Source organism: Branchiostoma belcheri, unplaced genomic scaffold (genome assembly GCF_001625305.1).
Source record: "Branchiostoma belcheri isolate BF01 breed outbred unplaced genomic scaffold, Haploidv18h27 scaffold54, whole genome shotgun sequence".
NCBI lineage: Eukaryota > Metazoa > Chordata > Leptocardii > Amphioxiformes > Branchiostomatidae > Branchiostoma > Branchiostoma belcheri.
Window position 1 is genome coordinate 261,255 of NW_017804176.1, and position 26,757 is coordinate 288,011.

At 44.7% G+C, this 26,757-nt stretch overlaps 2 protein-coding genes across 2 annotated transcripts; both read left to right on the plus strand.

Annotated features, from left to right (window-relative positions):
* Positions 1-642: 642 nt before the first annotated feature.
* Positions 643-13,194, plus strand: LOC109481058. Its single transcript, XM_019783532.1, has 17 exons — positions 643-886; positions 1,467-1,927; positions 2,137-2,476; positions 2,767-2,940; positions 3,285-3,377; positions 3,536-3,702; positions 4,121-4,307; positions 4,655-5,019; positions 5,236-5,433; positions 5,640-5,735; positions 6,181-6,492; positions 6,591-6,815; positions 7,036-7,225; positions 10,406-11,574; positions 11,850-11,965; positions 12,241-12,392; positions 12,836-13,194. Exons 1-17 carry the CDS (start codon positions 658-660, stop codon positions 13,096-13,098), a joined length of 4,737 nt encoding a protein of 1,578 aa, XP_019639091.1. The 5' UTR covers positions 643-657; the 3' UTR covers positions 13,099-13,194.
* An 879-nt stretch (positions 13,195-14,073) lies between these two features.
* On the plus strand, positions 14,074-24,952 carry LOC109481218. Its single transcript, XM_019783760.1, has 11 exons — positions 14,074-16,137; positions 16,362-16,477; positions 16,634-16,785; positions 17,391-17,569; positions 21,316-21,996; positions 22,430-22,611; positions 22,973-23,183; positions 23,592-23,703; positions 24,124-24,279; positions 24,575-24,856; positions 24,905-24,952. Exons 1-10 carry the CDS (start codon positions 14,881-14,883, stop codon positions 24,796-24,798), a joined length of 3,270 nt encoding a protein of 1,089 aa, XP_019639319.1. The 5' UTR covers positions 14,074-14,880; the 3' UTR covers positions 24,799-24,856; positions 24,905-24,952.
* The last annotated feature ends 1,805 nt before the right edge of the window (positions 24,953-26,757 follow it).

A 26,757-nucleotide genomic window follows, 5' to 3' on the forward strand; every position in this document is an offset into this window, starting at 1 on the left:
ATAAGATTGTCATTTGAGGGTGAATATGATAACCTAATTTGATTTTATACGATGTAGATCTGATTAGCATGATTGCATCTATCAAGAAATGTTATGTTTTTGGTGACGTTCGTGTAAAAGGTTTCCCCTCCACAAGCTTATTCTCTTCTAAATCTTATAGCGTCGAATAGTCTCACTTTGGGCTCCTTTACTATAGAAATCCTCATAAGGCGAAAACTGTGTACTGCTGCCTTGTTAGTGCCAGACATGTAAATCTACTGGCTTCCTTTTCCAGAACATGACAGAAAAGGCGACGTTTGTGCACACTGACAGCGGAACACGCATGGTTCTGCAGCTGAAACATGCCACACCGGCCCGACTTGTGCTGGTGTTCGGGCTGAGGGAGCCTCCGAAGCACCTGACGAGAACGGACGCGGACACACAGGAAGCCGTGTTCGCCGAGGGGAGCCCCGAGGAACCGTACTCGGACCTGGAGCCGGGGGCTGAGTACGAGTTCTCAACTGTCCAGTCAGGTAAATGCTTCACAGATTACTTCATGTAATCATTTGAATTGGGCTCCTCGTACAACTTTCTGTAAGGCAGTAAGGTATTATGTGAACAGTACGATTTAATGATGGATTTACAGATGGGCAATCTAAGAAAGCGCCAACCTCGGCCATGCCACCTTGTCTGTCCAACAAACTCGGCATGGACGACATCCAGCGGGCCATGATGTGCTGTCAGGCCATCTACCAGGACGGACCGGAGAAGGTCGTACAGTTTCTCAACAAACCAGAGAACCTCTGTCTGCACAACTTCGGGGAAGTCTGCGTGTCCAGGTACGGGAGACTGACCTACATGCTGGCCGAGACGGACGATAAGGACGAGCTGTTCATAGCATTTAGAGGTAAGAAATTAGTAGTAAAGAAGGGGAAAACTGTGACGTATTCCTGAGGCAAAGGATCATTAATCAAACATAGTATATGTCAGGGTGGAAGTTCTGACCTTCTACCCTGACATATACAATACCTCTGCGAACATCACTCACGTGTGCACATTTCAACCATGATGCAAATACGTTAAAGCATTGGTTATACGAAATTTAATCAGATTAATTTGCAGGTATATGATTTATGCGTATCTGTTGCAATATTTCAGTTTAATCAATGTACATGTATTGCGTTTTGTGACACCGTTTAGAATACATATTGTGCAGACATTTCGTATAGGATGAACGATAAGAATTTGCCTTATGAATGCGGGCTTAAGGTGCAAATACTTAATTATAGGTGGTATAGGTATTTATATTTTAGTCCATACCATAGATATGGATGGAGTATATTGTTATTTCAGTCCATACCATAGGTATGGTTGAAATATTGTTTTTATTCCAGTCCATATGTTTTTATTTCAGTCCATACGATTTGAAAAGCAAATTAAAGTTTATGATTTCTCTGTTATTTCCACATTGAAAATTATCTTTTTAGGAACACAAAGCTATGAAGACATACTGTCAGATCTGTCTATCTGGCAGGGGTCGGCTGGCACGCACGGCGAGTCTGCCATGGGCGGGAAGTGTCACGCCGGCTTCCTGAAGTTGGCCTCCTGTTTTCCCGTCGACCCTATTCTGCGTAAGTACGTGTATAGTAGGGGTGCCGACGACTGCGCGCGTATCGTTGTGTGTGGGCACAGCATGGGAGGTGCAGTGGCTCACATTGTCACCCTCAACATGCTTGCCGACCTGACAAGATGCGGTCGTGACACAAATAAGGTCGTGTCCATCGCTATCGGAGCCCCGTTCTTTGGTGATCGCGAAATGCGCAAGTACGCAGAAAAGCACGAGTTGTCCGACAACCTCCTGACCATAGTCAACCAGAACGACCCTGTACCGCGGTTGCTTCAGTTGGCGGAGGCATTCCAATGCGCTGCAGAGGTGGGAACAAAGAAGGTATGTCATCAACACATAACGGTAAACACAAATTCATACGTTTACGGTAATATAATCAAGGTTATAATATCACAGTGTTTAAAGCAAGACCCAATAAGACAATTAGACAAAATGCTTCCGGACTCAACATTTGCTTTCTATGTTGCTAAAATGATCGACTTTCTGATGGCTTGCATGTTTATGTCTGACTTTGCATTTGTTCATTGAAGGTCCAGAGGATCGTTAATGGGACCTTGCCGATTCTAAAGATGAGTTTACAGGCACTCTCATACATCAGCATCGGCGGCCAAGCTATTGCCACCGCGGCTACAGCCTTCGCTACGGTGGACCAACTCCCGACGTACCTCGAAGACATCAGCCAGTCGGTAAGAAGTCACATGAAAGCGTTGGATGACACCCTGCAGTACACCCCTCTGGGATGGTACATGCTCATCACCCACTACAGACCTCCAGGCGAAGGGCAGAAGAACCAGTGGCATGTGTCCTACATAGAGGCTGCAGAGGACGTCCTCCAGGCCATGGGAGAGACTTGGAAATCGGAGTTTTCCAGTAAGTGTCTTCTAAATTAAATGTAGCAGTTTTTCCGATAAAAACTTTCATAATTTCTGCATATTTATATATAACTTAACTTATATATAAGCATATTTATATATTAAGGATGCAATTTTGCCTACTTGTATTCACACGATATATATATATATCATATCTTTTAGACAATTTGAAATGTATATTGAAATTCCATTTAATACATCTTGCGTCATCAAAACATTAGCTACATGCGCTTTGGAAACCTGCTATCATACATCATATATGACTGCCATGTGTTGTATCTATTCCAGTGAGCAAACTAAATGAGCACAAGATCAGTGAATATGCATCTGTCTACCCCAAGACTACATCGCAGGGAGGTCGAACGGAATTTCCTGTCAAGCGCGAAGCTGCAAGAGCCGGGGAAGTGGTGCAGTACAATCCGTTTGTGTTGACCATCGAAGCTGTCTCTTTGACTATCATAGGCAAGTTGCACAACATACAAAACTACATGTTTCCAAGTGATGATGCCATGTAATCACCTGCATCTCGATTAGGAATTATCGAACTTGAAATGTCACTTTAACTTATCATGATAACTCATTTTTAGTATCTGTAACCTGATTTCTTGATTACTTTAAGTGTATAAGTGCTAAGTAAGTTCCTATACTCGTTTTGTATGGGTATCCTTTTTACTTGTATATGTTACATAGGGTTAAAGAAACAATGGAACAGAAAGTCTTTTAACGGCATACAAGGTAGCATCATCAACCAAACCAAATGTTGTTGCTTACTTTAGTTTCCATTGACTTGTTTTTACACTCAATAGGTCCCGAGGGCTCTCGAAAACAGAAGAAACTCCGAATGAGGATTAATGGAAAACATCTCGACTTCTTTGTTTTGGGGGAAACTCCTTTCACAGGTACAGAACTGTGCATTGGTGTTGTGATAAAATAAAGTGATATAGTCAATTCTAGATGATCCAAGTCAATATAAAACAGGATAATTAGTGACATTTATTCAGGGGAAAGTTGATGTGTACACAAAGAATGTAGGTTTTTCAACTTTTTTTCGGTAAAGGAATCCCTGCTGATCTACAGAAGAGCATCCAGATGGATGTCAATGATGACGAGGTTACTTTGGAGTGTGAGCTGGAAGAGGGCATACCGTTCGATGGCGTACCAAAGGTCCACATCACGACACATTTTGATGTAACAGACATACAGATCGAACCGGCGATGATAAAGGTAAGCCACTAAAGCTAGCTGTCCGTCTCATTAGAAAGTGTTTGTTTCGCTATATGCTTGCACATTGTTGTACATTGGGTCCATGTTTGTTCATTGGTGAGCACTATAGAATAATTTTTACAGAAGACGTCTGTCAAATAAAGCAAGTATGGGAAACAACTAATCGACTGATCCTATCGCTGTGATCATGATAATTTTTACTTTTGTCACACGCACTGAACATTAATTTTCACCTTCCCAATGCCCTTTCACGATAGCCTACATTGGGCATGATATAGTGCATATTCATTCCTACCATGGCATCACAGCGCAGTCTCCAAATGTAATTGCAAGTACTGTTTAGCCATTTGAAGTTGCTATTCTAACCAAAGTCAATATCTTACAAGTCGAAGGATTCCTGTACTGTGTCATAATTCAGGAAGCAAGAGGCCTAACACTGTCGGAATCTTCTGTTGACCACCTGAAACCAGCCGTCCTCGTCAAAGCTATTAGGCAAAGTCTGTCCAATGTCTTGCTGGCATCAAACAGAAAGGTTGCGATGGAGTCAAATGTTGTATTGAAGCTTCTAAATCGTCTGGATGGTCAGAGGAAATTAGTGAGGGAAGGTAAGTACTTACATCTTACCATCTTTGTGTCATGTTGTCATATTGCTCCAAACCATACTTGCTATTAGCAGTAGAACTGAAACACTTTTTCGATATCTTCAAAACATATTCTTCGCACAGATTTATAGGGAACTATAGAACAGACCCAATGCGTAGCCGGAGAATTCTCTTAAAAATAAGTACGTACGTACTGAACATTTAATAAAAAGACGCGCACCATCCTTACATCAGTTTTAAAAACATTTGATAGGCTAAATAGCTTTTCAAAGATACAACGGGTATTTGAAGACTCAGAGCATATAAACTGTTTGAATATGGTGTCTATAATTTATTACGTTTATTTATAGGGAAAGACGTGGTGAGGCTTCGTGACATAATTCACAAAGCAAGGACACTAAACGACCTGGACACCAAATCCTTGGACCAAGTGGCAAAGGAAATCTTAGAAGAATTCGGTCAATACTTGAAAGTGGAGTACCCTTCGTCACTGTTAGAATGGCTAACATCCCTCAAAGGGCTGGTGACCATTGCTTGTGTTGTTGTTGCAGGTAATGACGGCATGTCCTACAGAGAATGCCGTATTCTCTGTCGGTCAGGCTATGACATTTTTTTTGCCTCAGAACAAATGCTTTGCATAAATGAGTTCTTGAGATATCACACCAAAATTGACTTCTCTTCCCGCTCATGGCATTTAATGGATTCCCTTTATACTTAATCAGTATGGCTAAACGTTGGCTTTTCGTTTATAACACAGAGCTGCATAGAATGTATTTGCGATAAAAGTGTTTCTACGATTGACATGTCCACTCCACTGACAAGCAATAGACAATGTTTATACATGTACATCTTAATGATCCAGCTACAGGAGGAGCTGTCCTTATGGTTGGATCAGCGGGTGCCGCTGTCGCTGCCCCTGGACCCTTTATAGCGGCAGCTGCTGCCGGTGAGGCAGGCGGTGCCGCTGCCGTTGCCGGTGCCGCTGCTGCCGGTGGTGCCGCTGCCGGCCCTGCCGGTGTTGCCGGTGCCGCTGTCGCTGCCGGTGCTTCCGGTGCCGCCGGTGGTGTCGCTGCTGCCGGTGCTGTCGGTGCGGCTGGTGCCGCTGTCGGTGCTGCTATTTGGTACTTCAGTAAGGGAGAGCAAAACTACCAAGCTGTCCTCAGGTTAGACATTGATCAAGTTATTTGCATATATTAATGCATGTTAATGTAAGAGTTTTAGTCTTTCCCAAAGTAGAGAGGACAATAGGGACAGGTATATCAGCACGAAGTTTCGACGATATGGATTAATACGAGGAAATTTGTTACCCTTATGACTTTTAGAATGCTGATACAGGAACTCCCAGAACCACCGAACAAGCGGGAAGTGAGCTGCGGCACCGATGATGGAACGGTGTATAACTTGGAACGCGCCCTGTACAAGAAATACAAGGTTAGCTTTTGTTTACGGCGATATAATTTCTAACAAAGGCCATAACTCTCTAAATGCGCATCAAGTCAAAGTCTACTCAAAGTAGCGATACGAGGTGGCAAAATCATTTATATTCATTTTATGCCTATTTGCATGTTAACCGTAAGATAGATAAAGGATCTTCAATTATGTAATTAGCTTGTTACTTTTGTTTTGCGGTTTCTCACTAGCGTTTATTTATTTATTACGATTGACCACATACATAATATACATGGAGGCATTGGGCATTGTGGAACAGGTGCACCTAAGTGCACCTTTTCAATGCCACCATGCGTTAATAACAGAAGCAAGTAGCAAATATTAGTACATCATGACTTTCCACTGCTCTGTTGGTTATCTTTCTGACAGTCACAGCTAATTTAGGATTCTAACACACTTTGTTGCTATGTGCTTTTGCTGTATTTAGGGTCTCGAGTTTCTGAACAAAGATACAGATGAGATATTGAAACATAAACCATTCAAAGGTTCCAAGAAGCTGCAAAATGCAACAAAAAAGTCACAGAAAGAGGCTCTGCGTCGCTGTCAGATGGCTTGTGACCTGTTTGAGATTCGCCAACACCTGCGAAGGTCCTGTTTCGTTGGCCTGTTTGGACCACAGAATGCTGGTAAATCCACGCTCATCGAGAAGGTATGGGATGTAGCCGTACCGGAGAAGGGGTACAGAGTTCATACCACAGTCCCAAGGCTTTACAAGGCAAGGGGAACGGATAGAATGGTGGTAAGAAGTCTTGCAATATTTGAAACGATCATATTTGAATAGTTTACTTGTTTGATTCTTGATTCATCAAGGCGCAAATTTGTGCATTGTTTGTTTAGATCATAGACTTCCCAGGCACGACAGCAATCGACAAACAAGTTGCCAACCTGGCTAACAGCTGCGGGGGGCTGTCGAGCATCCTCATCCTCGTCATGCCGTTTCAAGGGGACGCCAGCACGGATCACGTCACACAGCTGGAGAAAGCTCGTGTCCTGGCGGGCCGTTTTAACTGTACCATTCTCCTTTGCATCAGCCACTGTGGCCTGTACAAGGTAGCACTTAAGGTATGCATCAATATGTACTTCCCCGTACTTTCCATTTCGTTTTGACATTGCCGTACCATCGTAACCAGATAACATGCATTACCATGAATGGTACTAGAGCTACATACCGACCACCAGTTAAGAATCGACACGTTTGAGTATTGTTCCTCTTTGTCAGACTGGAAACATGTACGGCGGATAGCTTCTACACAAGATAACCCTTGAACCTATTACTTGTTAGGACAAGGAGACTACAGATGCTTACAGGGAGGACTACGTGAAGCATCTAAACATCGACCCCGCCAACATCCTCTTCACGGAGCTTGTGGACAGCGCTGATGACTTAGAGAGCAGAGGTATAGTAGGGCCAGAAGGGGTGAGGAATTTGTTGAAAGATTGGCTGATCAAATATGATGTGTTCGAAGACGATGAGGATCAGCTCTACGCTGCAGTGAACATGGTGAGCGGGTGAACAAATTTGTAAGCCGGTTTGCTGATTAATTGGAACTATAATTTTTCTTAAGCTCCTGCCACACATTGTTGAATATGTTCTCCAGAACACTACCGAACCCCCTCCAGCCATGGTTGGGAGTAGGTCGGAAGTAAGGTCGGCTTTGGTTGGCTGTTGTTCGTCGAGGTCGGCTACTGTTCGACTTTGCCAGCAGAATGTTTCAAAATGTTTAAAACATTTAGGCGGAATGTTTCGGTCATGGTTGGCAGGTAGTTGGCTAGTGTTTAAGAATAGGTCAGCAATGGTCAAATTTAACTCAATGTCGGTTCAATTCGTATAGAATGGTAGGGGTGGCCCACATCTAGTCAGACTGCACCCGAACTTCAGCCAACCTTGGTTGGTTGGGGGTCGGGGAAAGGTTCTTAATCATCGCTGTCAGCAAGTATAAATAGGAAAAAATGCTGTTTTTATGAAATGAAAAAGTAGTTGAGAGATCTTGAAGATCGAAAAACTGTAAATTGGTGTATCGGACCAGGTTGAATCTTCCGTAATCTTTTTTCATACGTGTTCAAACTACTTTGATCCGTTGACTTGTTCACAAGATGTGGCGTCGGGTGGTGTAGTGGTTAGAGCAATCGACTATGAACCGGGGAGACCCGGGTTCGATTCCGAGTCGTACCCGGGGCATGTCTGAACATGCGCCCCGACGTTGTGCCCTTGGGAAAGGCACTTTACACGACTTTCCTCACTCCACCCAGGTGTGAATGGGTACCTAACTTCGGTTGGGGAAAGTCGTATTGAGGTCACCTTGTGGCGCCGAATGGCAGCCGCACAGACCCTTGGCATAGTTTCCGTCGGCTCTCCTAATGTCGTTGGATACCAGCGACAGGAAGCCGGTGGAAACTACGGAGGAAGGCACCCAGTCTACTGCTTTCCTGCATATGGTACAGAACAGTCAAGAAATTTTAAAGGTTACATTCGCGAGTAAACGTAGTAGATTTACTCCTTTCACAGTTCCATGGACAGTTCTATCTATTTCATATCATTAGCTTCTGCACAAATGACCTGAAATGGTAGTAAGGATCTATGAGCAGAAGACAGTCGCATGTCTTGTATTTGGTATGGTATCAATTTGGGATTTAATAGACCTTATAAAGTGTATTTTTGTGAACTGTGAACAGTTACTAAATGAAATCAAGCCTTTAATGAAAAAGTGATATATGAATAAGTCTATCACAGAGCAAATGTTGATTTGTGTGCATGGTGATGATCAATGAGTAGAAGACATTCACTTTCTCACATCAATATATTTGGAATGGCACTATTTTGATGTTGAATAAACCATGTTAAGTATTTTGTAAACATGTACTAAAAGTTTAAGCTTTTCATGATTTGATATATCGACGATTGCTATCATTCTCTTTACCACCTGTTAGCTTAATGATGAGAGCTATATCACACTTTGTAAATGATACATTTTGATTGTATTCAATTGCAATATTGTTGTAAATAAGGAGGTGGAAGATTATAATATTTGATGATCAATGCATTCAGATTTCTAGTTATCATAAAATGAGAATAAAGGCGTGAAGCGTAGGTGATTCCCAAATCTTAATCCTATTAATTTTCTCACCGTATAGTTTATTGTTTTACATTGGATACCCATGTTTCCCTGATTTGAATACAGAATAGAAATGTGCACTGTTTTGTTTGTTTCATTTTTTGCACTCTAATACTGAAAACAATTGCGATCACCCCAAGTGACCTTTTACTGCATCTTGGATTTGAATGCCTTTAAGTATCCATAAAGAAAGCGAAGTTTGATCCTACTGGATTTCAGCAGTGTATACCCAAATCGGGAGTTCTTAAGTGTTCCTGGCTAAATCAGCTGCAATGCATTTCATATCCGCATGAGTCAGTAGGAGGAGGACAAAACCCGCTAGGACTTCACACAATTCCTTTAATTTTCCTCCAACAATGAGTTTGGGGGAGGGGACTGTCACTTGATATGTCACTATCTATATACATGGCCAGCACATCACAATCTAATCATACGACTGAAAAACTGCAGATAGTTATGTGCATGTGGCAACACACCTCCCTTTTTCTGCAAGCACTCATCAACTTCGAGCCAAACTTTTGTGTAGGCATCTCATTGTATACCTGTTAGCCAATGAGTTACTTATTATCGTCTCAGCGCACCTTTCGCGGCGGTACCACCGCTTAAACCCTACCTGACCTCTGGGGGCACACCGGGGGTGACAAACACAAAAGGCACCGCGGATGACAACACTTGTACAATAAATCTTTCTCGGCAACCTGCGAGTTTTAGACTTTTTCTCAGCGGAATACCATCCATCGAAGAAGCATGGGGAAGAAGAGACAACACCTTGAAGGTTGGTGACGTTTCAACTTGCATTGACAAGATAAAACTGAAAAGACATTTTCCAATGGTACACTCTTGAAAAGTTGCTCCTAAGCCTGAAGATGACCATTCTGTTTACTAATCTATCCACATCATCTTCGTTCTTTATAGAAGTATTCCAATCAAAGGAACTACATATCGTAGAACTATTGCAAGGCAATGTTTACGTTTCTTCCAGAACGATGCTGACGGCACACTTGTATGACTTTTATGCATTTGCATGACTCTTGTGGTTTTTGTACTATCTTTGATGAGCTGATATAAGTAAACAATGTCGGAGGAAACTATCGATCGCTTGCGGCGTCATAAAATGTCCAGTGCTTGTGAATTTCGAAGTCTATAACCTCTCAGAGCCCACACATATGCAGTGTAAACAGAGACTAACTGATAAGAAAGTACACGGATATGCTACAACAACAAAAGTGGCGACAAATAGAGACCGTGCAATGTGTTGGAATTTTGTTTTGTAAGAGCTACGCTTGTGGTTATTGAGTCTATAATGGGTACGGCTGCTGAAGTTTATTATCAATGGTGATGAATAACTATTTGTATTGTATGCCCAGCACTACCTGAAAAACAGTTTTTTTATGTAACCTGGCCTGAGTGTATTCTGCTGGTAAAATAAATAAATGAAATGAAATGAACCTGTGTGCAATCAGTAATAAACAAGAGGCCCAATCATCAACGAGAAAACATAAGTGATTTCTATCATCTAAGTGCAATCTATTCCGCCTCTAGGTGTCTGCAATGGTGCTTTAGATCTCTCTGATCTTACAATGACCAGGAAGGCGTCCTTCGCCAGTGATTCGCCTCCAGAAATCCCTGCGCTTTCTGCCAATCACCTCACCAAAATGTCTACCGCCCTCTCCCCGACAGGGGGAGAACTGCAGCCCGTGCCTCTGGATGCAGATGCTCAAGAGGACAGTCATGATATCAAAACCTTGGCACTGTCTCCAGACGACGTATCGGCAACCAAAAGGCGGATCATAATCAACCTCCTCGTTCAGTGTTTCGGCTTCCTTCTCCTCTTCACTGCGTACCAGTCGCTGCAGAACCTCCAGAGCAGCATCAACAGAGCCCGCAACCTCGGCCTGACATCTCTCGCCGTCATCTACGGAACCCTCATCCCCGCCGGCCCGTTCCTCGCTCCCGTAGCCATGCGGTACCTGGGACTGAAGTGGACCATCACCGGGTCCATGGTCACGTATATGATCTTCACTATTGCGAACTACTGGTCCGAGTTTTACACCGTGATTCCCGCATCAATTCTCCTCGGGGTGGGGGCAGCCTGCCTTTGGGCCGCCAACGGGGCGTACCTGACACGGCTGGCTACCCGCTACGCTGCGGTGACTGGTCAGGACAAGGCAGCCGCTATCTCCATGTTCTTCGGTATCTTCTTCTGCATCTTCCAGACGTCTCAGGTCTGGGGGAACCTGATCTCCTCCCTCGTCCTGCAGCAAGGAGCGGCGGACCAGGGCGCTCCATCCGCGGCTAACGTCTCGTCCTGCGGCGCGGCCAACTGTCCTGGGGGCGGCGGGGGAAACCTCGTCATACCGCCCTACAGTCTGCGCGTGACTCTCATCAGCATCTACCTGGCCTGCGGTATCCTAGCTGTACTACTGATGGCTCTGTTTGCCGATAAGGAGGCGGGGAAGGGACTCTTCTCGTGCTTGAAGACATGCAAACCGTGCGGAGGAGGCGACGATCCATCACATACACACGATGGGCAGGCTGGTGGCAGTGAGGATGGTGAAGATGAGACGTCACCTGACTGCAGACATCTCTGTGAGAGGTTCCTGGCTGCGTGGAAGTTCATGTTTCGGGAGAAGAGGATGATGCTGCTCATCCCGCTCATCATGTACGGCACCATGGAACAGGGTGTTAATGTCGCCATCTTTACACAGGTAATACATGAGACTTTCATAGGGCGTTAAATATAGAACCATTAGAGTTTATGTACTTTACAGCAGCCATACTCTTCACTATAAAGTATGTGCCAAAAAGAGCACCTCTTTCGGTTCATAACATTGTATAATTGTATTATCATATGTGACTATGTGCTATCCCTGCTATCTACAAACAAGTATTGTTATTTAATAAGTAGGTACCACGTTATCTCCTAGATGTGCAGTATTTTGAAACTAACAAATGTCTGCTTTTCTTATCTCTCTTAACACAGGCGTTTGTGGGCTGTACCCTGGGTATCCACTGGATCGGCTGGGTCATGATCTGTTTCGGCGTGTGTGACGCCATCAGTGCGCTCCTGGTGGGCAGGCTGAGGAAATGGATACCAAGGTGAAATTGTCCCCAAACAAGAAAAGAAACTTTGCTAATTTCTATATAACTGAGCTATGGTGGGAAGGGGATACACATCAAAACTTTAGTACAGTAATTTCCTCTACAGTAATTTCCAAAAGGTATTTGAATTAGAAAGAGCTAGGCTTCTGTAGTAAACCTGATGGACAAACCAATTGATAGATTTTTGATAGCTATAAATATGCAAAAACTATGTTTAAGGCGAGTTGTTCATGTAAAAATTCAAACAACTTGCCTTTGTTTTCTGGTTCCAGACAGGTCCTTTTCGGTACAGCCGCCGTGCTGAACCTGGCCCTGATGATTGAGATGTTGACGGTGAAACCGCACCCTTCCCTGACCGTCCTGTTCTTCGTGCACGCCGGGCTGTGGGGTGTGGCGGACGGCATCTGGCAGACACAGATCAACTGTAGGTTTTCACACATCTAAAGTACTTCTGTCAGTCAGAAAGTATAGCCTGGGTGCACGTGCCATCTTCTTTTGTTTACCCTGGCTCTCACTCTCGCATGTACCGAAGCCCCGGTATAGACAGAAGTGGGACGTATCGACACAATAACATTAATGAACCCATTGCAAAAATACTGATAATATGTTTTGCTTGTTTTATTTTTTGTTTGTTTGTTTGTTTGTTTGTTTGTTTTCTTGTGTTGTGCTTTTGTAGTTGCTAGCTATGTTGGTCGGCCAGTCAGTCGTTCTGTCGGTCATTGCGTCGGTGGGGGGACAGGTCAATCGGTCGGTCGGTCGATCGGTCGGATTGTTTGACCCACATTGAAATTCAATACATTAGGGTAGTACAAAAACGCCCGGTTTAGCTACCTTGCCTTGTTGACGCCATTCTTCCCGCCACCCCAGCCCTGTACGGCGTGCTGTTCCCGGGACAACAGGAGGTCGCCTTCCCCATGGACGGTTTCTGGGGCGCCGTCAGTTACACCATCTCATTTGCATACGGTGGGTACCTCTGCGCTGACGTCAAGATCGGCATCCTCCTGGCCCTGCTCATCGTCTCCATGGCAACGTACGGCGTTGTGGAACTGATGGAGAAGAGAAGGTCGAAGGAGGATGGAGAGACAGCCGGAGACGCTACAGAGGTTGAGAAAAATACGGCACACGACTGAGAAGGATTTCCGACTTTGTCTCCAATGTAAATAGATCAACTGAATGACCTTGGGGTCAAAAATGAGCATAGCTACCTACGTGTGACATTGTTTGTATTGCCTTATCGTTCTCTGTAGCAGGTACGTTATATAGTACAGTACCAGGCCTCCCACAATAGGAGAGTATTAACAAACGCTAACCTTGAGTGTTGTATTCATATTAGTTACTTTTTGGTATTATACATATTATAGAGAGTCTGACGTTAATTTTGATATTTTGGTTTGGTATATATATAGAGACAGATCGAATCACATATATGACTTTGTATACATTTAAAACTGTCGTATAATAGAGCAGAATCATTATTTGTTCCAGTAATGTCATTTCTTTTATAAATAATAAGGGTGTGCGAAATAAAATTCATTTTCATGGGTAATATATCTCATTCTTGCTCATTACTTTAGACTTGCTGTTGTTGGGCTGTTGAATGGAGGAGGGGGTGACAATGGGGCAGCAATCCCCAAGGCCGCAATTAAAGCTCACTTTAGCACATTGCATCAAAGATCAGCCAGTCAATCGCTATCAGTATTCAGTCAAACAAAGAAGGTACGGTAAATTTGACCCCCTCTGCTGGACACATCAGAAATGAAGCCGTCACTCGCGCCAGATGAATGTGAGAAAAACAGCCCGACCAGCCTTGCTCCTGTTTAACGACAGTCAACAATAGGTTACCGATAAAGGCGGGACAGAGCGGCACGACCGGTCACACCGGGACCACCTTGCGCCAGAGCCGCGGAGCTAGGCGGGCGTCTGAAGTGTCACATGCCGCTAAACGTTGTCCGTGTGTATGTTTACTCTGGATAAACATTCGAACTTAGGTCCTGAACTAGTACGGCTTCCGAACTGCAAGAAAAATCATGGACGGAACAGAAAGACAGGTTTACGAAGGTAAGACTGCAGTTCAAAAACGGTAACAAGTGTCAACAGTTGCACTTACGTTCTGTGAGTATGTGTGAAATGTTGTTGAATTGTTTTTATTGCTTTCCTCTTATCCTTCGCACCAGAAGCAGTGTTGTGACTTTAATTAAGAGATTTTACATTGCTCAAAATATGCCAAAAATCGCCTGTATATGTTCCATACACAATACATGAATCTATTCAGAATGGATCAATTCAGTGCAAATAGTGGGAACAAATATTTATGTTTCAGTCTCATGATGAAGATGTCATGGGGAAAAATCGTTCGTTACAATTCAACGCTACAGTAGCATATGCAGTAGTCTCTTACATATGACAACCAACTCCAGTCTCAAAATTTCCAGACTGTTCTTTTGAACACCATGTTGCTCCGTTTGTTTATGTGATTCGGGGGCGGCCAGTGTAAATACGAGGTCCCGAGTATGAATGGATTGAGACAGGGTTACTATGACGCTGCTGTAATGATTTACGTAAGGACCACCAGCAATGGTAATAGCGCAAGCCGAACAAGACTCAATATAACCATTCCATTCCACAAAAATATGTTGCAACAGTTGCACACTCTCCCAGCCATATATTCTTTAAAACTTACAGCCAAGTAGGGGTGTTGTTAAATGTTAAGCTCGTGTAAAAACATAAATATTTAATAGCTTGAATATCAAAGGTTTTCACAAACACTCCAATGAATTTACCTCTTATGGAGGTGCTATTAGGCAAATTGCCAAAATATTTACATAACTGGCAGGCTACCCTTTCATCTGTCTTATTACATGACACGTTGTTTGGATAGCATCATTAAAAACTGTAATGATTTATAACCAATAATGGTTTGCAATAACCCCAGGTTTTTATACCCATTTCCTCCTTTCTGTTCCGTAGAGGGGACCGACAACGTCGCCTTTGACTTTTCGGACATGAGGATGACTCGAGCGGCTACTCTGGATGAAGCAGAGCTCGATCAGCTCACGGACCTCTTTTCTGACTTCCCCCTGGCCGGTGAGGAACAACCGCCGATTCCTCTTGAGCCCATGCCTCCCGAAAACTCAAGAAACAACAACTTAGACAATAACAACGTCAACGACACGCCTGCCACAGAGGCTGTGGAGGGCAGTCGTCCTCAGCGTGTTTCAGTCACCTCCAACAGAGCGTCGTCTGCCGCCAAGAAACGAAGACTCATGATCAATCTCATTGTACAAAGCTTTGGGTTTCTCTTGCTCTTCACTGCCTACCAGTCTCTTCAGAACCTGCAGAGCAGCATCAATGATGACCGGAACATCGGTCAGACTTCTCTCGCCGTCCTCTACGGCGTTCTTATCCTCTCCTGTCCCTTCCTAGCGCCGGTAGTGATGGGCCTGTTTGGTCTGAAGTGGACCATCACTGGGTCCATGATGTCGTATGTTATATTCACCATTGCAAACTACTGGCTAGAGTTCTACACTCTGATCCCTGCTTCTGTATTGGTCGGCGCGGCTGCTGCCTGTCTCTGGGCAGCCAATGGCGCGTATCTTACCGAACTGGCCATCAAATACGCACAAGTGAGTAAAGAGAACCTATCTGTGGTCATCACCCGATTCTTCGGCATCTTCTTTGGCATCTTTCAAACGTCCCAGATCTGGGGCAACCTGATTTCCTCGCTGGTCCTCCAGCAGGGGGCAGACAGACCCGGACCTGTACCTGAAGCGAACCTGTCTCACTGTGGGGCTTCTCACTGTCCGGATGCCGGCGATGTCAGCTTCACCCTTCCGCAGGGCGACCATCTCCGCCGTACCCTGATGAGCATCTATTTAGCCTGCGGCGTCTTGGCAGTTTTCATCATGGCCCTGTTTGCCGACAGGATGAAAGAGACGGAGTTGCCTCATTGCCTGGATATTTGCAAGCGCAAGCCTCCAGCTGAAGCCCCCGCGGAGTCTCCAGGTGCTGAACGGGAGGAGGAAGCCTCGGCGACCGACTGGAGACTGCTGTGTGACCGATTCATCGTCGCCTGGAGGTTCATGTTCCAGGAGAAGAGGATGATGCTTCTGATCCCCCTCATCACGTACGGCACCATGCAGCAAGCCCTCAACGTGGCCGTCTTCACACGGGTATGTGACAGTAGATACATCTTTCAGCCTTACACAAAGCAACATATCAAAGTGGCGAGAGTAGGGCAATAGGCTATATATTTTACATTTATCATACATGCACATTCCATGTATAGTACATATAATGTTCCACAGATCTAGACCTCAACATCGGCAGCTACCGTTGTAACGTTACATGTAATCATAAGTATAAATATTATGTATTTTCAACTATGTTTATATAGGCCTTCGTCGGCTGTACCCTGGGAGTCCATTGGATCGGCTACGTGATGATCTGTTACGGGGTTTGCGACGCTTTCTCCGCGTTTCTCATCGGCAGAATTCGGAACTGGGTTCCGAGGTAAGAGAATATGAACATTCATAATGTATAATGTCTAAACATAGTAAAACTGTGGACTGAATGTAATTGTTGTGCATACAGTGTCGAGTGATCATTCGTCTTACTAATATTATAGTGATAACAAATGGCTAAATATTTTTGTCCCTTCCGTTGCAGACAGGCGCTGGTAGCTGTCGGCGGTCTGCTGAACCTGTCCCTGATGGTGCACCTGCTGGCCATGACCCCCCACCCTCAGTACGCCGCCGTCTTCTTCGTGCACGTCGGACTGTGGGGTGTGGCGGACGCCATCTGGCAGACACAGATCAACTGTAGGTTGTCGCACGATCGCAATCTGTTGCATTGTTAGGATAGCCGTACATATGTCGTACAAAGTTCACCTGTTTTGCCCAAAAAAACAGTTACTCAAAACTGTTTTTTTTTTTTGCGTATCTCAGTTACTCAAAACTGTTTGGGGCGTATCTTATAACCTGGATGTCTAATCTTGTCTACCTGGATGCCTAACCTGTTTTGTTACGCGTACGAGAAACGCTAGCGCTGTCTTTAATAAATCCTTGTCGGTGGTATGTTTGCGATAGCCAGCTTGAAAATGCATCACACGACGGCCTATGACGAATGTGACCGCGCTGTAACGATATATCCGGTGGTCGAGAGCTTAAAGTACACAACGATTAGTTGTATCTCTTAATGATGTTTACATTTAACATGTTGTTCTACATACTACATCCTGTACCTTGTGGATCAAGAGAAAACAAACATTCCTTCTAAACGTCGCACGGCCACATTATTTGTTAAAGCTTAATATTTTAGCTTCTAAAAGTCATCACTGGCATTGGGTAACATGTCTGTGATACATAAAGTGTAGATGTAAACTCAAAATTTGAACAAAACTGACCACCTGTGTTCCCTCCTGTAGCCCTGTACGGCGTGCTGTTCCCGGGCTGTCAGGAGGTCGCCTTCTCCATGGACGGCTTCTGGGGGGCCATCGGCTACACCGTGGCGTTCAGCTACGGCGGCTACCTCTGCGCAAGCGTCAAAATCTACATCCTCCTGTCGCTCCTGGGCGTGTCCATGACGACGTACACCGTGCTGGAGGTACTGGAATGGAGGAAGACGGCACACGAGTCAGATTCAGCGTAATGACGTACCAAGTTACTTAAAATTGGCCTCTAGTAGGCTCTCCAGGCTGCTCGAAAAATACGCTAGAAACAGTTACTCAAGCAATTGGATATGATTTTGGAAGCGGTCAGACGTTTCAGGTAGCATCCACTACTTAGTACCTTTCGTCAGTGACACTAGAGACTTGCAGGAGAAAGGCAGGTTTATAAGCACGATCTGCAAGTCTGTAGTGTCACTGATGACGAAAGGTATTGGATGCTATCTGAAACGTCTGATCGTTTCCAAAATCATATCCAGTTGTTTCAGTAACTGGTTATGGCGCGTATCTTATTACCTGGATGTCTAACGTTCACCGACGTGCTCGAAAAATGGTACAAATCACCCAAATAGATTGAACAGGATGCCTGAGCATTTAGCCGACCAGATGAGTACAATCCCTAGGTTGCAGGTCGTGCGTCTTTGGCCGGCTAACTCTGGCATACTACTTTTTTTTTATTTTACTATTCTCTAGCAGCCTGGGGAACCTGGAAGAGGCTCTCTACTGCAGTACTGATATAATCTGCTAGTCGGAGATCGTTTCTAGCAATAGTTCTATTGTATTTGTAAGGGAATATCGCGCACATCATGTAAATGCAAGACTATATTTTATTTAACTTTAACGACTTGCTTAAAAAGCAAGAAGAAGATGGCGATACTTGTATATATGCTGGCGTATATACTAAAGTAGGGTTCGTCGTTCGTGGTGCAGCTGAAAGTACATTATTTTGCTAACAAACTCTCTTAAGATCCTTCTCATCTGTTTCGTGTTTCTGTGTGGAGATACTTCAAAGTTATCTCAGTACCAGACAATGTACATACTAACCAATAGTCAATGGACATTATTTTGTGTTGTCGGAAACACTTTGTATTGTAAGATACAGTTGTGTTAGAAATAAACTATATGTTGACGGTATAATCTTGCCTATTGGTTTAATCTATTAATATCTATAAATATGACCCATAGGCATTACATAAAAACTATTTCTCCCTACTTGTATAATATCCCTTCTACATTTGTACTATACACATTTTCTCAACCGTGTGAGAGAACGTTTTAGAGAAACCCCCCTCCCCTTTGGTGATGGAGATATCGTCCCTGGCTTCACGACGACCTGTTGATTTTTGGAACATAAACAACTCAATGAGAGGTCAGAGTTCACCCCATCAGTCAGCCCGTTCAAACCAGGAGGTTATACCCAGGGCGGTCAACAGGGCGGTGTGTTCAGTATTAATCTTTAACCGATTGCTCGGGGTCTGTTCATTGATGTACATGTTGACTGATCGATTGCTGTTCAAATACATCGAGCCAAGGGATCCGTAAACAACGCGTTCCTCTCGGACTAACACTGACGTGACTGGAGCCTCGTACTGCGAGCAGCAGCAGCTAGCAGGCGGACTTTATGCAGAGGTAAATATGTACACAAGTATTCCTGCCCCGCCAGGGTCGTCACAGTAACGGTTTACAAGAGTCGTTAATCGTGGGACGTTCTGATAACCAACACTTCTTAAGTGTTTATTCTCCTGTCGTTACTTCACTGAGAAGGTCACCGAGAAGCAATGGCCAGTGCCAGAGGTAAGTATGAAGTCCACACGCCCTCCATAGCGTTTGTGTCGGCCAAAACTAGAACCATATGTTTGTTACTCAGTGGTGTCGCCGCCAACTTTTCAAGACCAAAACAAACTTTTTAGTTGTCAAGGCTGAGAAGGCGTCTCACAGTCTTGTTCATTGCTACATGGCGTACGTGATGGTGAATGATTAATACTAGTTACTTTTACCTTTAGTAAACACTTAAATTCTCCATGTTGCAATGCAGACTTGTAGCTAAGAGCTCATGCCATTTTTTTCTGCTTTGCCTTACCATTTAGACATGCCAGACGTGCAGGAATGCATAAGTTATCTCTGTGTATGTGTGAGAGTGAAAGAGAGAGCGATAGAGAAGGTGAAGAGAGAGAGAGAGAGAGAGAGAATGAGAGAGCGGCCGTGCCTCGGGGTTCATGAAGATGTCAGTTTCAAATGGCCTGTAGATTTGCTTACGGACATACCAAGGCCGGCTATAGCTAGCTAAGACCGTCTGTAAAAACAGTTAAAAAATCAAACGACATTTCCCATCTGGTGCAAATGAGCTCTAGCTAGCTCAGCTTCCAGCCAAAGGTTTACTAAAACTTCCATCAATTTCGTCTATTTGATCCATTTTAAGGATCCCAACGAGTCATGAAATTAAATTTGTCATTTTATCCATTACAACATTTCATGAAAAACATTGGTAGGGAAGATAATTTACCCGGATTTGAAGTGTGCTCTCCCCTAATCTTGAAACAATGGTTCACAAATAATACATTTTTGTTGCTAGGAGACAACGAACAGAGAATGTTGACATGTCGTCTTACCCTATAAATGTTCGTGAAACTTTCGATTATCATAGATAAAGAGTTAGCTATTGAGTCAGATGTAAACAACCGTCTTTTTTGGCTCACGGAAAGTATTTTACTATTTTACAAAAGACGACGTAAACAGATGGAAACGTCGCCACGCTCGGGGAAATAACACTTTCTCCTAAGCTTTTATGAGTGAATGCCATTGTGCGTGTGGACTTGTTGACCCGCCCAAAGTAAAGAACGCACTTGTTATTTATGATAGTCTAACGTACTTTTGAGTCGCCACATACTGCTGACTTCGACGCAAACCTGCAGCAAAGGTGAGGCCTAGGTAAGGTGCTGCTTTAGCTAAAGCTTATGAAGTATCTCTGCTATATACGCGTTTCCTATGTTAGCATAAATGCGATTTAAGACCCGTTGCTTTGATATGACTCAATGTTTATTACCACTTTGAGACTTGCCATGTCCGGTTCTGACGACAGGAGTCTCTTGCTTGTTGTTTGCCTGTTTGTGTGCGCTTTCCTTGGTCGTCCCGACGCCACAGCCTTTTGTTTTCCTTCTCGTGGCCTAAAGAAAGCTGACCCACGTCACTAGTAACCCCTGCACCTCAACAGTAGCGACAAATGCATTTCCTAGGTATGAGTAATTACGACCACCCTGCCGGGGTAAGCAAACAAGTACGATGCCCGGTCACTGTTGAACTCGTCGCGGATATTTACCAACTCTTCACGGCCCTTAAGGGTCGTGCCTGGCGCCATGGCTCACGGCCTTTTTTTGGTCGTCTGAGGATCAATGTAATTGCAGCAAAACTGGTGACTGTCACCACAATTTGACAATTTTCCCAGTTTGGAAAAGGAGAACAAAGAAAGACGCTGTAAACCAATAGCAGCTTGGCAATTCTCCAAAATGTTTTTAAGTTACCCCACGCAGGGGAGGGGGGCATAAAGGCGTCTGATTAATGGAAAATGCAGTTGCATTCTGACAGGTGGCATATTAAGAGTGGTTCTTTCTCTTAACGGTTGTGCTACTGGAGATCCACAAACTTCAGGCCTGCTTTCTGTCCGTTCAGATCATATCTGCAGTTCATATGTGTTTGGTGTAGACTGTGAACAGTATGTATTCTTCCATACCATTAGCATTCCAATGTTTGTCAATACCTTGTATACGGTTTCTGCCTACTCCATCCTTTTATCTGTCATACTCATAGAATATCTTATAACTAGTGTACGCAACAAATAGATATATTCATTATGACGACTGATGTTCTCTTTCCAACGATTTCACAGATGTTAAAACCAGACATCTAGGACCCAGCAGGAATGCCATTCTCTGATCTGTCCATCACCCGTAGATACTCCCTAGGCGAAGAATTGCCCCCAGAACTCGGCAACTCAACCGATCAACTAGCCCACAAAAACTCCCAAGCAAAGACCGGCATAGACAACATGGAGTTTTCAGACGTTTCGAAGAAAGAAGATGGCACGGACGCTGGCGCCATCACGCCGAGCTACCAGAACGCCGAAGGATCCACAGATCCCCTGGAGACCACGGCCATCCCGAAGTGGCGCGTGTGGAAAAACCTTCTCGTCATCTGCTGCGCCTTTCTCTTCAACTTCACAGCCTTCCAGTCCCTCCAGAACCTGCAGAGCAGCTTGAACTACGACGAGGGCCTGGGCGTGGCCTCGCTCAGCGTCATCTACGCCAGCCTCATCGTGTCCTGCATCTTCGTCCCGCCCATCCTCATCGGCAAGATCGGCTGCAAGTGGACCCTGGTGGTCTCCATCTTCTGGTACTCCGTCTTCACCGCGGGGAACTTCTACGCGTCCTGGTACACGCTCATGCCGTTCTCCGTGACGCTGGGCCTGGCCGGGGCTCCGCTCTGGACCGCCAAGAGCAAGTACGTGACGACCAGCGGGATGCGGTACGCAGGCATGGTGGGGGAGACGCAGGAGGACGTCATCACCATGTTCTTCGGCATCTTCTTCATGGTACGTTCTCATTTTAATGACAATGACAATTAACTTTATTGCATGTTCACGCCCTACATGGGCAAAATACACTACGTTAGATAACTGAGGTATAAGGGTAGGAGGAACAAGTGCTATATTACTGTGCTACGTCTATATCTACAAGATTAATAGCAATCATGGCAAGAGAAAAGTAGAACATACATAAAGACTACTACTATATCCGTTTGTCAGGAAGGGGGCAGCATTGGGAACTGGTGCACCTGCTACTTGATATCGCTTGGCGACGCTTGTGTATCGGTATGAACATCATGATCGAGCATTGCGGCACAAATATGGATAGATATGATATATTGAGAGAAGCTTGTTTCAATTATTACATAATCTTATCCTAACAAATTGGTAGGACAATAGATTATCTGCACGTCCTAAATCTGCACCCCCCCCCCCCCAGGTGTTCCAGTCCGGACAGATCTGGGGAAACCTGATCTCGTCCCTGGTCCTGGAGCGCGGGAACGTGACGTCACTGGGCCTGACTCCCGAGGAGCTGTCGGCGATCTGCGGGGCGAACAACTGTCCCAACTCCACAGGCGCGCTCCAACCTCCCACCACCAGCACCGTCAACCTGCTAGTCGGGTAAACAGAAGCGCTCTGTTTAACCACTCTTCTTTTTTCCTCCCGTTTCTTTTATTCCTTTTCTCTTCGTCAATGTTGTCCTTTCGTCGTGTTCTCTTTATTTCCTAGATTATATGGGCTCAGGCAACCATGCTATGTTGTTTCCTCTGATAACATTCCACAGAGATGGAAGTAGATGTAGGAGTAGGAGTAGGGAGTGACTGGCTGACAGAATGAGGTATTGAATGAAGAAATGAGCAATCGAATGAACGAATGAATAAACGAATGAACGAACGAACGAATGAATGAATGAATGAATAAATGAATGAATGAGGGTGGAATTTCAGATAAAGCTTATGTACGCTTTTTTTCTGACCAACAGTATCTACCTGGGCTGCGGCCTGTTCGCGGTGTTGGTTCTAGCCGTGTTCCTGGACAAGCTGAAGGGTGAAGGCGAAGAGAAGAAGCCCGGGCTCCAACTCCTGATCGCGACTCTGAAACACCTGAAGGACGACAAACGGCAGGTGCTGCTGGTGCCCATCACCATCTACAGCGGGCTGGAGCAGGCCTACGTGGCAGGGGACTACACAAAGGTGGGTCTTACGCCTTTGTCGCACATAGGCCATGGTTGGGGTTAGGAGTAGGTCGGGGTAGGGTCGGCTGGTGTTCAGCCAGGTCGGGTGTGGAAGGGACGTTCGGTCATGAGTGGCTGGTGTTCGGAAGCAAATAAGGGCGTGGTTGGCAGCCAAACTTGACTCAAATTTAACTCAAATTCGATTCTAGTCGTATAGAAAGGTAGACGTGGCTCTTATAATCTCGTGGCTTGCTGAATCTGATGACTGCTCCGGAACTTCAGCCAAACGTGGTCGGCTGGCGTTCGGGGAAGGTTCTAAATGTGTAACAGAGGCTTTAAACACATCTACTACTGCTGCCTTGACTTGAGTACAATTTACTTAAGATAAAAAACAAATTGTTTTGACCATAAATGTTTGTTCTTGCAGTCCTTTGTGAGCTGCGCGTTGGGTATCGAGTGGATCGGGTACGTCATGATCTGTTACGGCGTGTGTGACGCCATCTTCTCCTTCCTACTGGGCCGTCTGATCAAGCTGACAGGTACAGAAAGACACAAATTTTCTCGACGTATACTTGTAGAAAACTCATCGCATTTCATTTCTATTTCCTGTTGCATTTATTTTCTAGTAATATAGTAATACATAATTGTAGCCTCTACCATGCTTGGGGAGGCGGTTGGAAAGAGTAGAAATCGGCCAAATAGAGAGATAAGCATGCCAAGGGAGTTTGTCCGTTGAGGGAACATTTCAGCCGCCTCTCCAAGCCTGCTAGAGGCTAACATAATTGGCCACTGCAGCCATGCAGACTTTCTCCTTTAGGAGTATTTCTGGATGATGGAATACATTTCAAAGTTGAGAGTTTCACCAAACTGATTCAGAGTGAGACCCACAGCCAATGTGCATGAGTTTGGACGTTTTAATGTTAATTTTTGTAATTTTGTGTCCGTGTTCTGAACCGCAGGGAGAATACCGTTGTTCGTGACGGGCGCCGTTGCCCACCTGGCCATGATCATCACCATGCTGGTGTGGAGCCCCGACCCAGGCAAGCTCGAGGTGTTCTTCGTGCTGGCCGCCTTCTGGGGGCTGGGCGACGCCGTCTGGCAGCTGGAGATCAACGGTGAGCGTCGTAAGGTTTGAGATGGAGAATATTCGTAGATCTGATGATGATCAACCTTAACCGCCATTGTCTCGTCTCCATGTTGACTGTAGCCTCTATTATAGGCTCCTAGGTCGCGGAAAATAGTAGAAATGGGCCAAATCGACTTAAACTTCGACACGCTAGGTTTAAAGAAATGGCAGAGTTTTTTTAATCCAAAAGGCAAGGGCGGAAGCAACACAGCTCAATACTTTGTCTCCTCTCGATGTTTCTTTGTGTTCTCACTAGTTTCTATCTGCAATTTCCCCACCCCCAGCTCTGTACGGTTATCTGTTCCGTAAGAACCAGGAGGCAGGCTTCTCCAACTACCGCCTGTGGGAGTCTCTGGGGTTCGTGGTGGCGTTCGCCTACAGTAACTTCCTCTGCACCGACGTCAAACTCTACATCTTACTGGCCGTGCTGGTGCTGGGCATGATGGGATATGCCCTGGTGGAGTACAACGAGCGGAAGGACCCAGAGGAGTCCGATACGAGGATGTAGCGGAACAGTCGCCTTAGTCTCCACCAGACTAGTTTGCAGGCTGAATAAGATAGTAGAAATCAGTTAGCCTCTACCAGGCTTGAGGAGGCGGCTGGAAAGAGTAGAAATCGGCCTAAAAAGAATGTAGCTGACCAGGGGAGTTGGTCGGCCATCATGGGAGGGTCCAGTTTGCTCTATGCAGGCAAACTGGACCCGCTATAGCCGGCCAACTCCCCATTTTATTCAGCCTGCAAAAGAATCTGGTGGAAATTAACATACTTGTACACACTACCTTCCCGCGTAACAAATACGTACGAATCACGTTTGTTCACTGATTAAAAACTTAAGCTTGCTCTGAGTGTAGACGTAGACAGAAGTACTGCGAATGTTGTCCTACAGTTTTAATTGCCGGAAAGTAAGCTCAATTTATGTTATTACTGTTGTAACAAAATATCATCCACATGCTTGTTTGAATTTTACTTAATTTAAGTGTGTTTATAACTGTATCATGTATTACAGCATCGTGTGTTTAACAAGAAACTGAGTTGTCAGTAGCATATACAATAGCACGTACTTATACAACATACTATGTTATTGTCTCAGCCTCCTGAGTAAAGCTTAGAGAGTATACAACAAAAGGTACTTGTATCTACTTAAGATGGACCCTATAGTGGACAATGGCCAGGGGCGTGCCCTAGCCCTTACTGTAGCTAACTTGCTATCAAACGTAGAACTTTCGTGAACATGACTTTTCATTAACCTTGCGCACGCTCTACCCTAACCATAACCGTGTGAAGCGTGACTGTCGTCTAAAGTTGACGTATACAAATCCTTCTGTGCTAATACCAGGCAGGTGGCAATGTGTACATAATGCTTGTCTAAAAAAAGAATGTATACTCAACTGTCGTAACCGTTAGGAAGTGTTTTCTCATAACTATCAGATTAAACAAGTACTGCATGCGGAGGTGGCGTGTCGAATCACTGCTACCTCTTTGCCATACGTCATCAAGGGCCTTAAGGGCGTTGCCTCCTGTGCTTCTTTAATTAATGAGCTCAGCTGCAGGGCGGTTACGTTGTTCGCTGAGACATAGTTTAAAGAGCCAGTCATGTAACAGCCTGTGTTGACTTTGGGGACGCCCTTATTTTCGTTGCAAGGCAAGAGAAATAGACAGCCAGTCGATCGCGAATTGAATGCTTGCACGGGTAACGCTATATGGCTAGCTACCTACCTATAGTATGATACGGTGCGTTCAATTCTGGTGCTGGTGCATTCCATGCAATATCTTTAAAAAGCGTCGTCATGTCTAGTGTGTGCTTTGTTGCTAGTTTGGACTTTGACACAGTTTGAAGCTCAGAAAGCTACAGTATATAAGCTGTTACGTGTATTGACTCATATGTACGAAAACAAGACTAGTTACATATCCAACCATTATGTTTGATTGCTAACTTGTTCATTATATAAACACCGAGACGATGTTTTGGTAAGGATGTCCTTTCATGACTCATAGAGACATAAATATGCTTTCGCCGTCTGTCCGGATGTGGAAACTCGTGCCGAACTGACGCATGTCTCGGGCGGGCCTGGGCGTTTCCCGCCGGGGTTAAAGGTCTGTCGGTTTCACATGTCCACATGACTTCGTTGCTAGGCGTGACAAAAGAAGGGACATATGTACTTATATATACATAATAACGTTACAGACGACCCTGCATATTAGCAATTTTAGCAATAGTCCTATCTGAAAACGACGAAAACGTTCTTAACTTTTATGTCAGAATAGTCGGTGTCGCTGCGATATATGCATATAAAATTGACTGTCCGAATATTCATATTATACGGCATTTTTGTATTCCCCAACTCATACGTATCCTGAGTTTTCTGTTTCAAATATGAGCCAGGCGTTCACTTTTAACTAGTGTCGAGAACGTTTTGAACAACGTGCCACGGCACTGAAGTTTGTTGGACTTGGGCGTGTGTCTGTG

Coding starts and splice junctions, on each gene's coding strand:
- LOC109481218 (XM_019783760.1), top strand. CDS start 14,881: ATGGTTTGCAATAACCCCAGGTTTTTATACCCATTTCCTCCTTTCTGT. Junction 22,612..22,972: donor ACCGTCAACCTGCTAGTCGG/GTAAACAGAAGC, acceptor TCTGACCAACAG/TATCTACCTGGGCTGCGGCC. Junction 24,280..24,574: donor CTGGCAGCTGGAGATCAACG/GTGAGCGTCGTA, acceptor CCCCACCCCCAG/CTCTGTACGGTTATCTGTTC.
- LOC109481058 (XM_019783532.1), top strand. CDS start 658: ATGCCACCTTGTCTGTCCAACAAACTCGGCATGGACGACATCCAGCGG. Junction 2,477..2,766: donor TTGGAAATCGGAGTTTTCCA/GTAAGTGTCTTC, acceptor TATCTATTCCAG/TGAGCAAACTAAATGAGCAC. Junction 2,941..3,284: donor TGTCTCTTTGACTATCATAG/GCAAGTTGCACA, acceptor TACACTCAATAG/GTCCCGAGGGCTCTCGAAAA.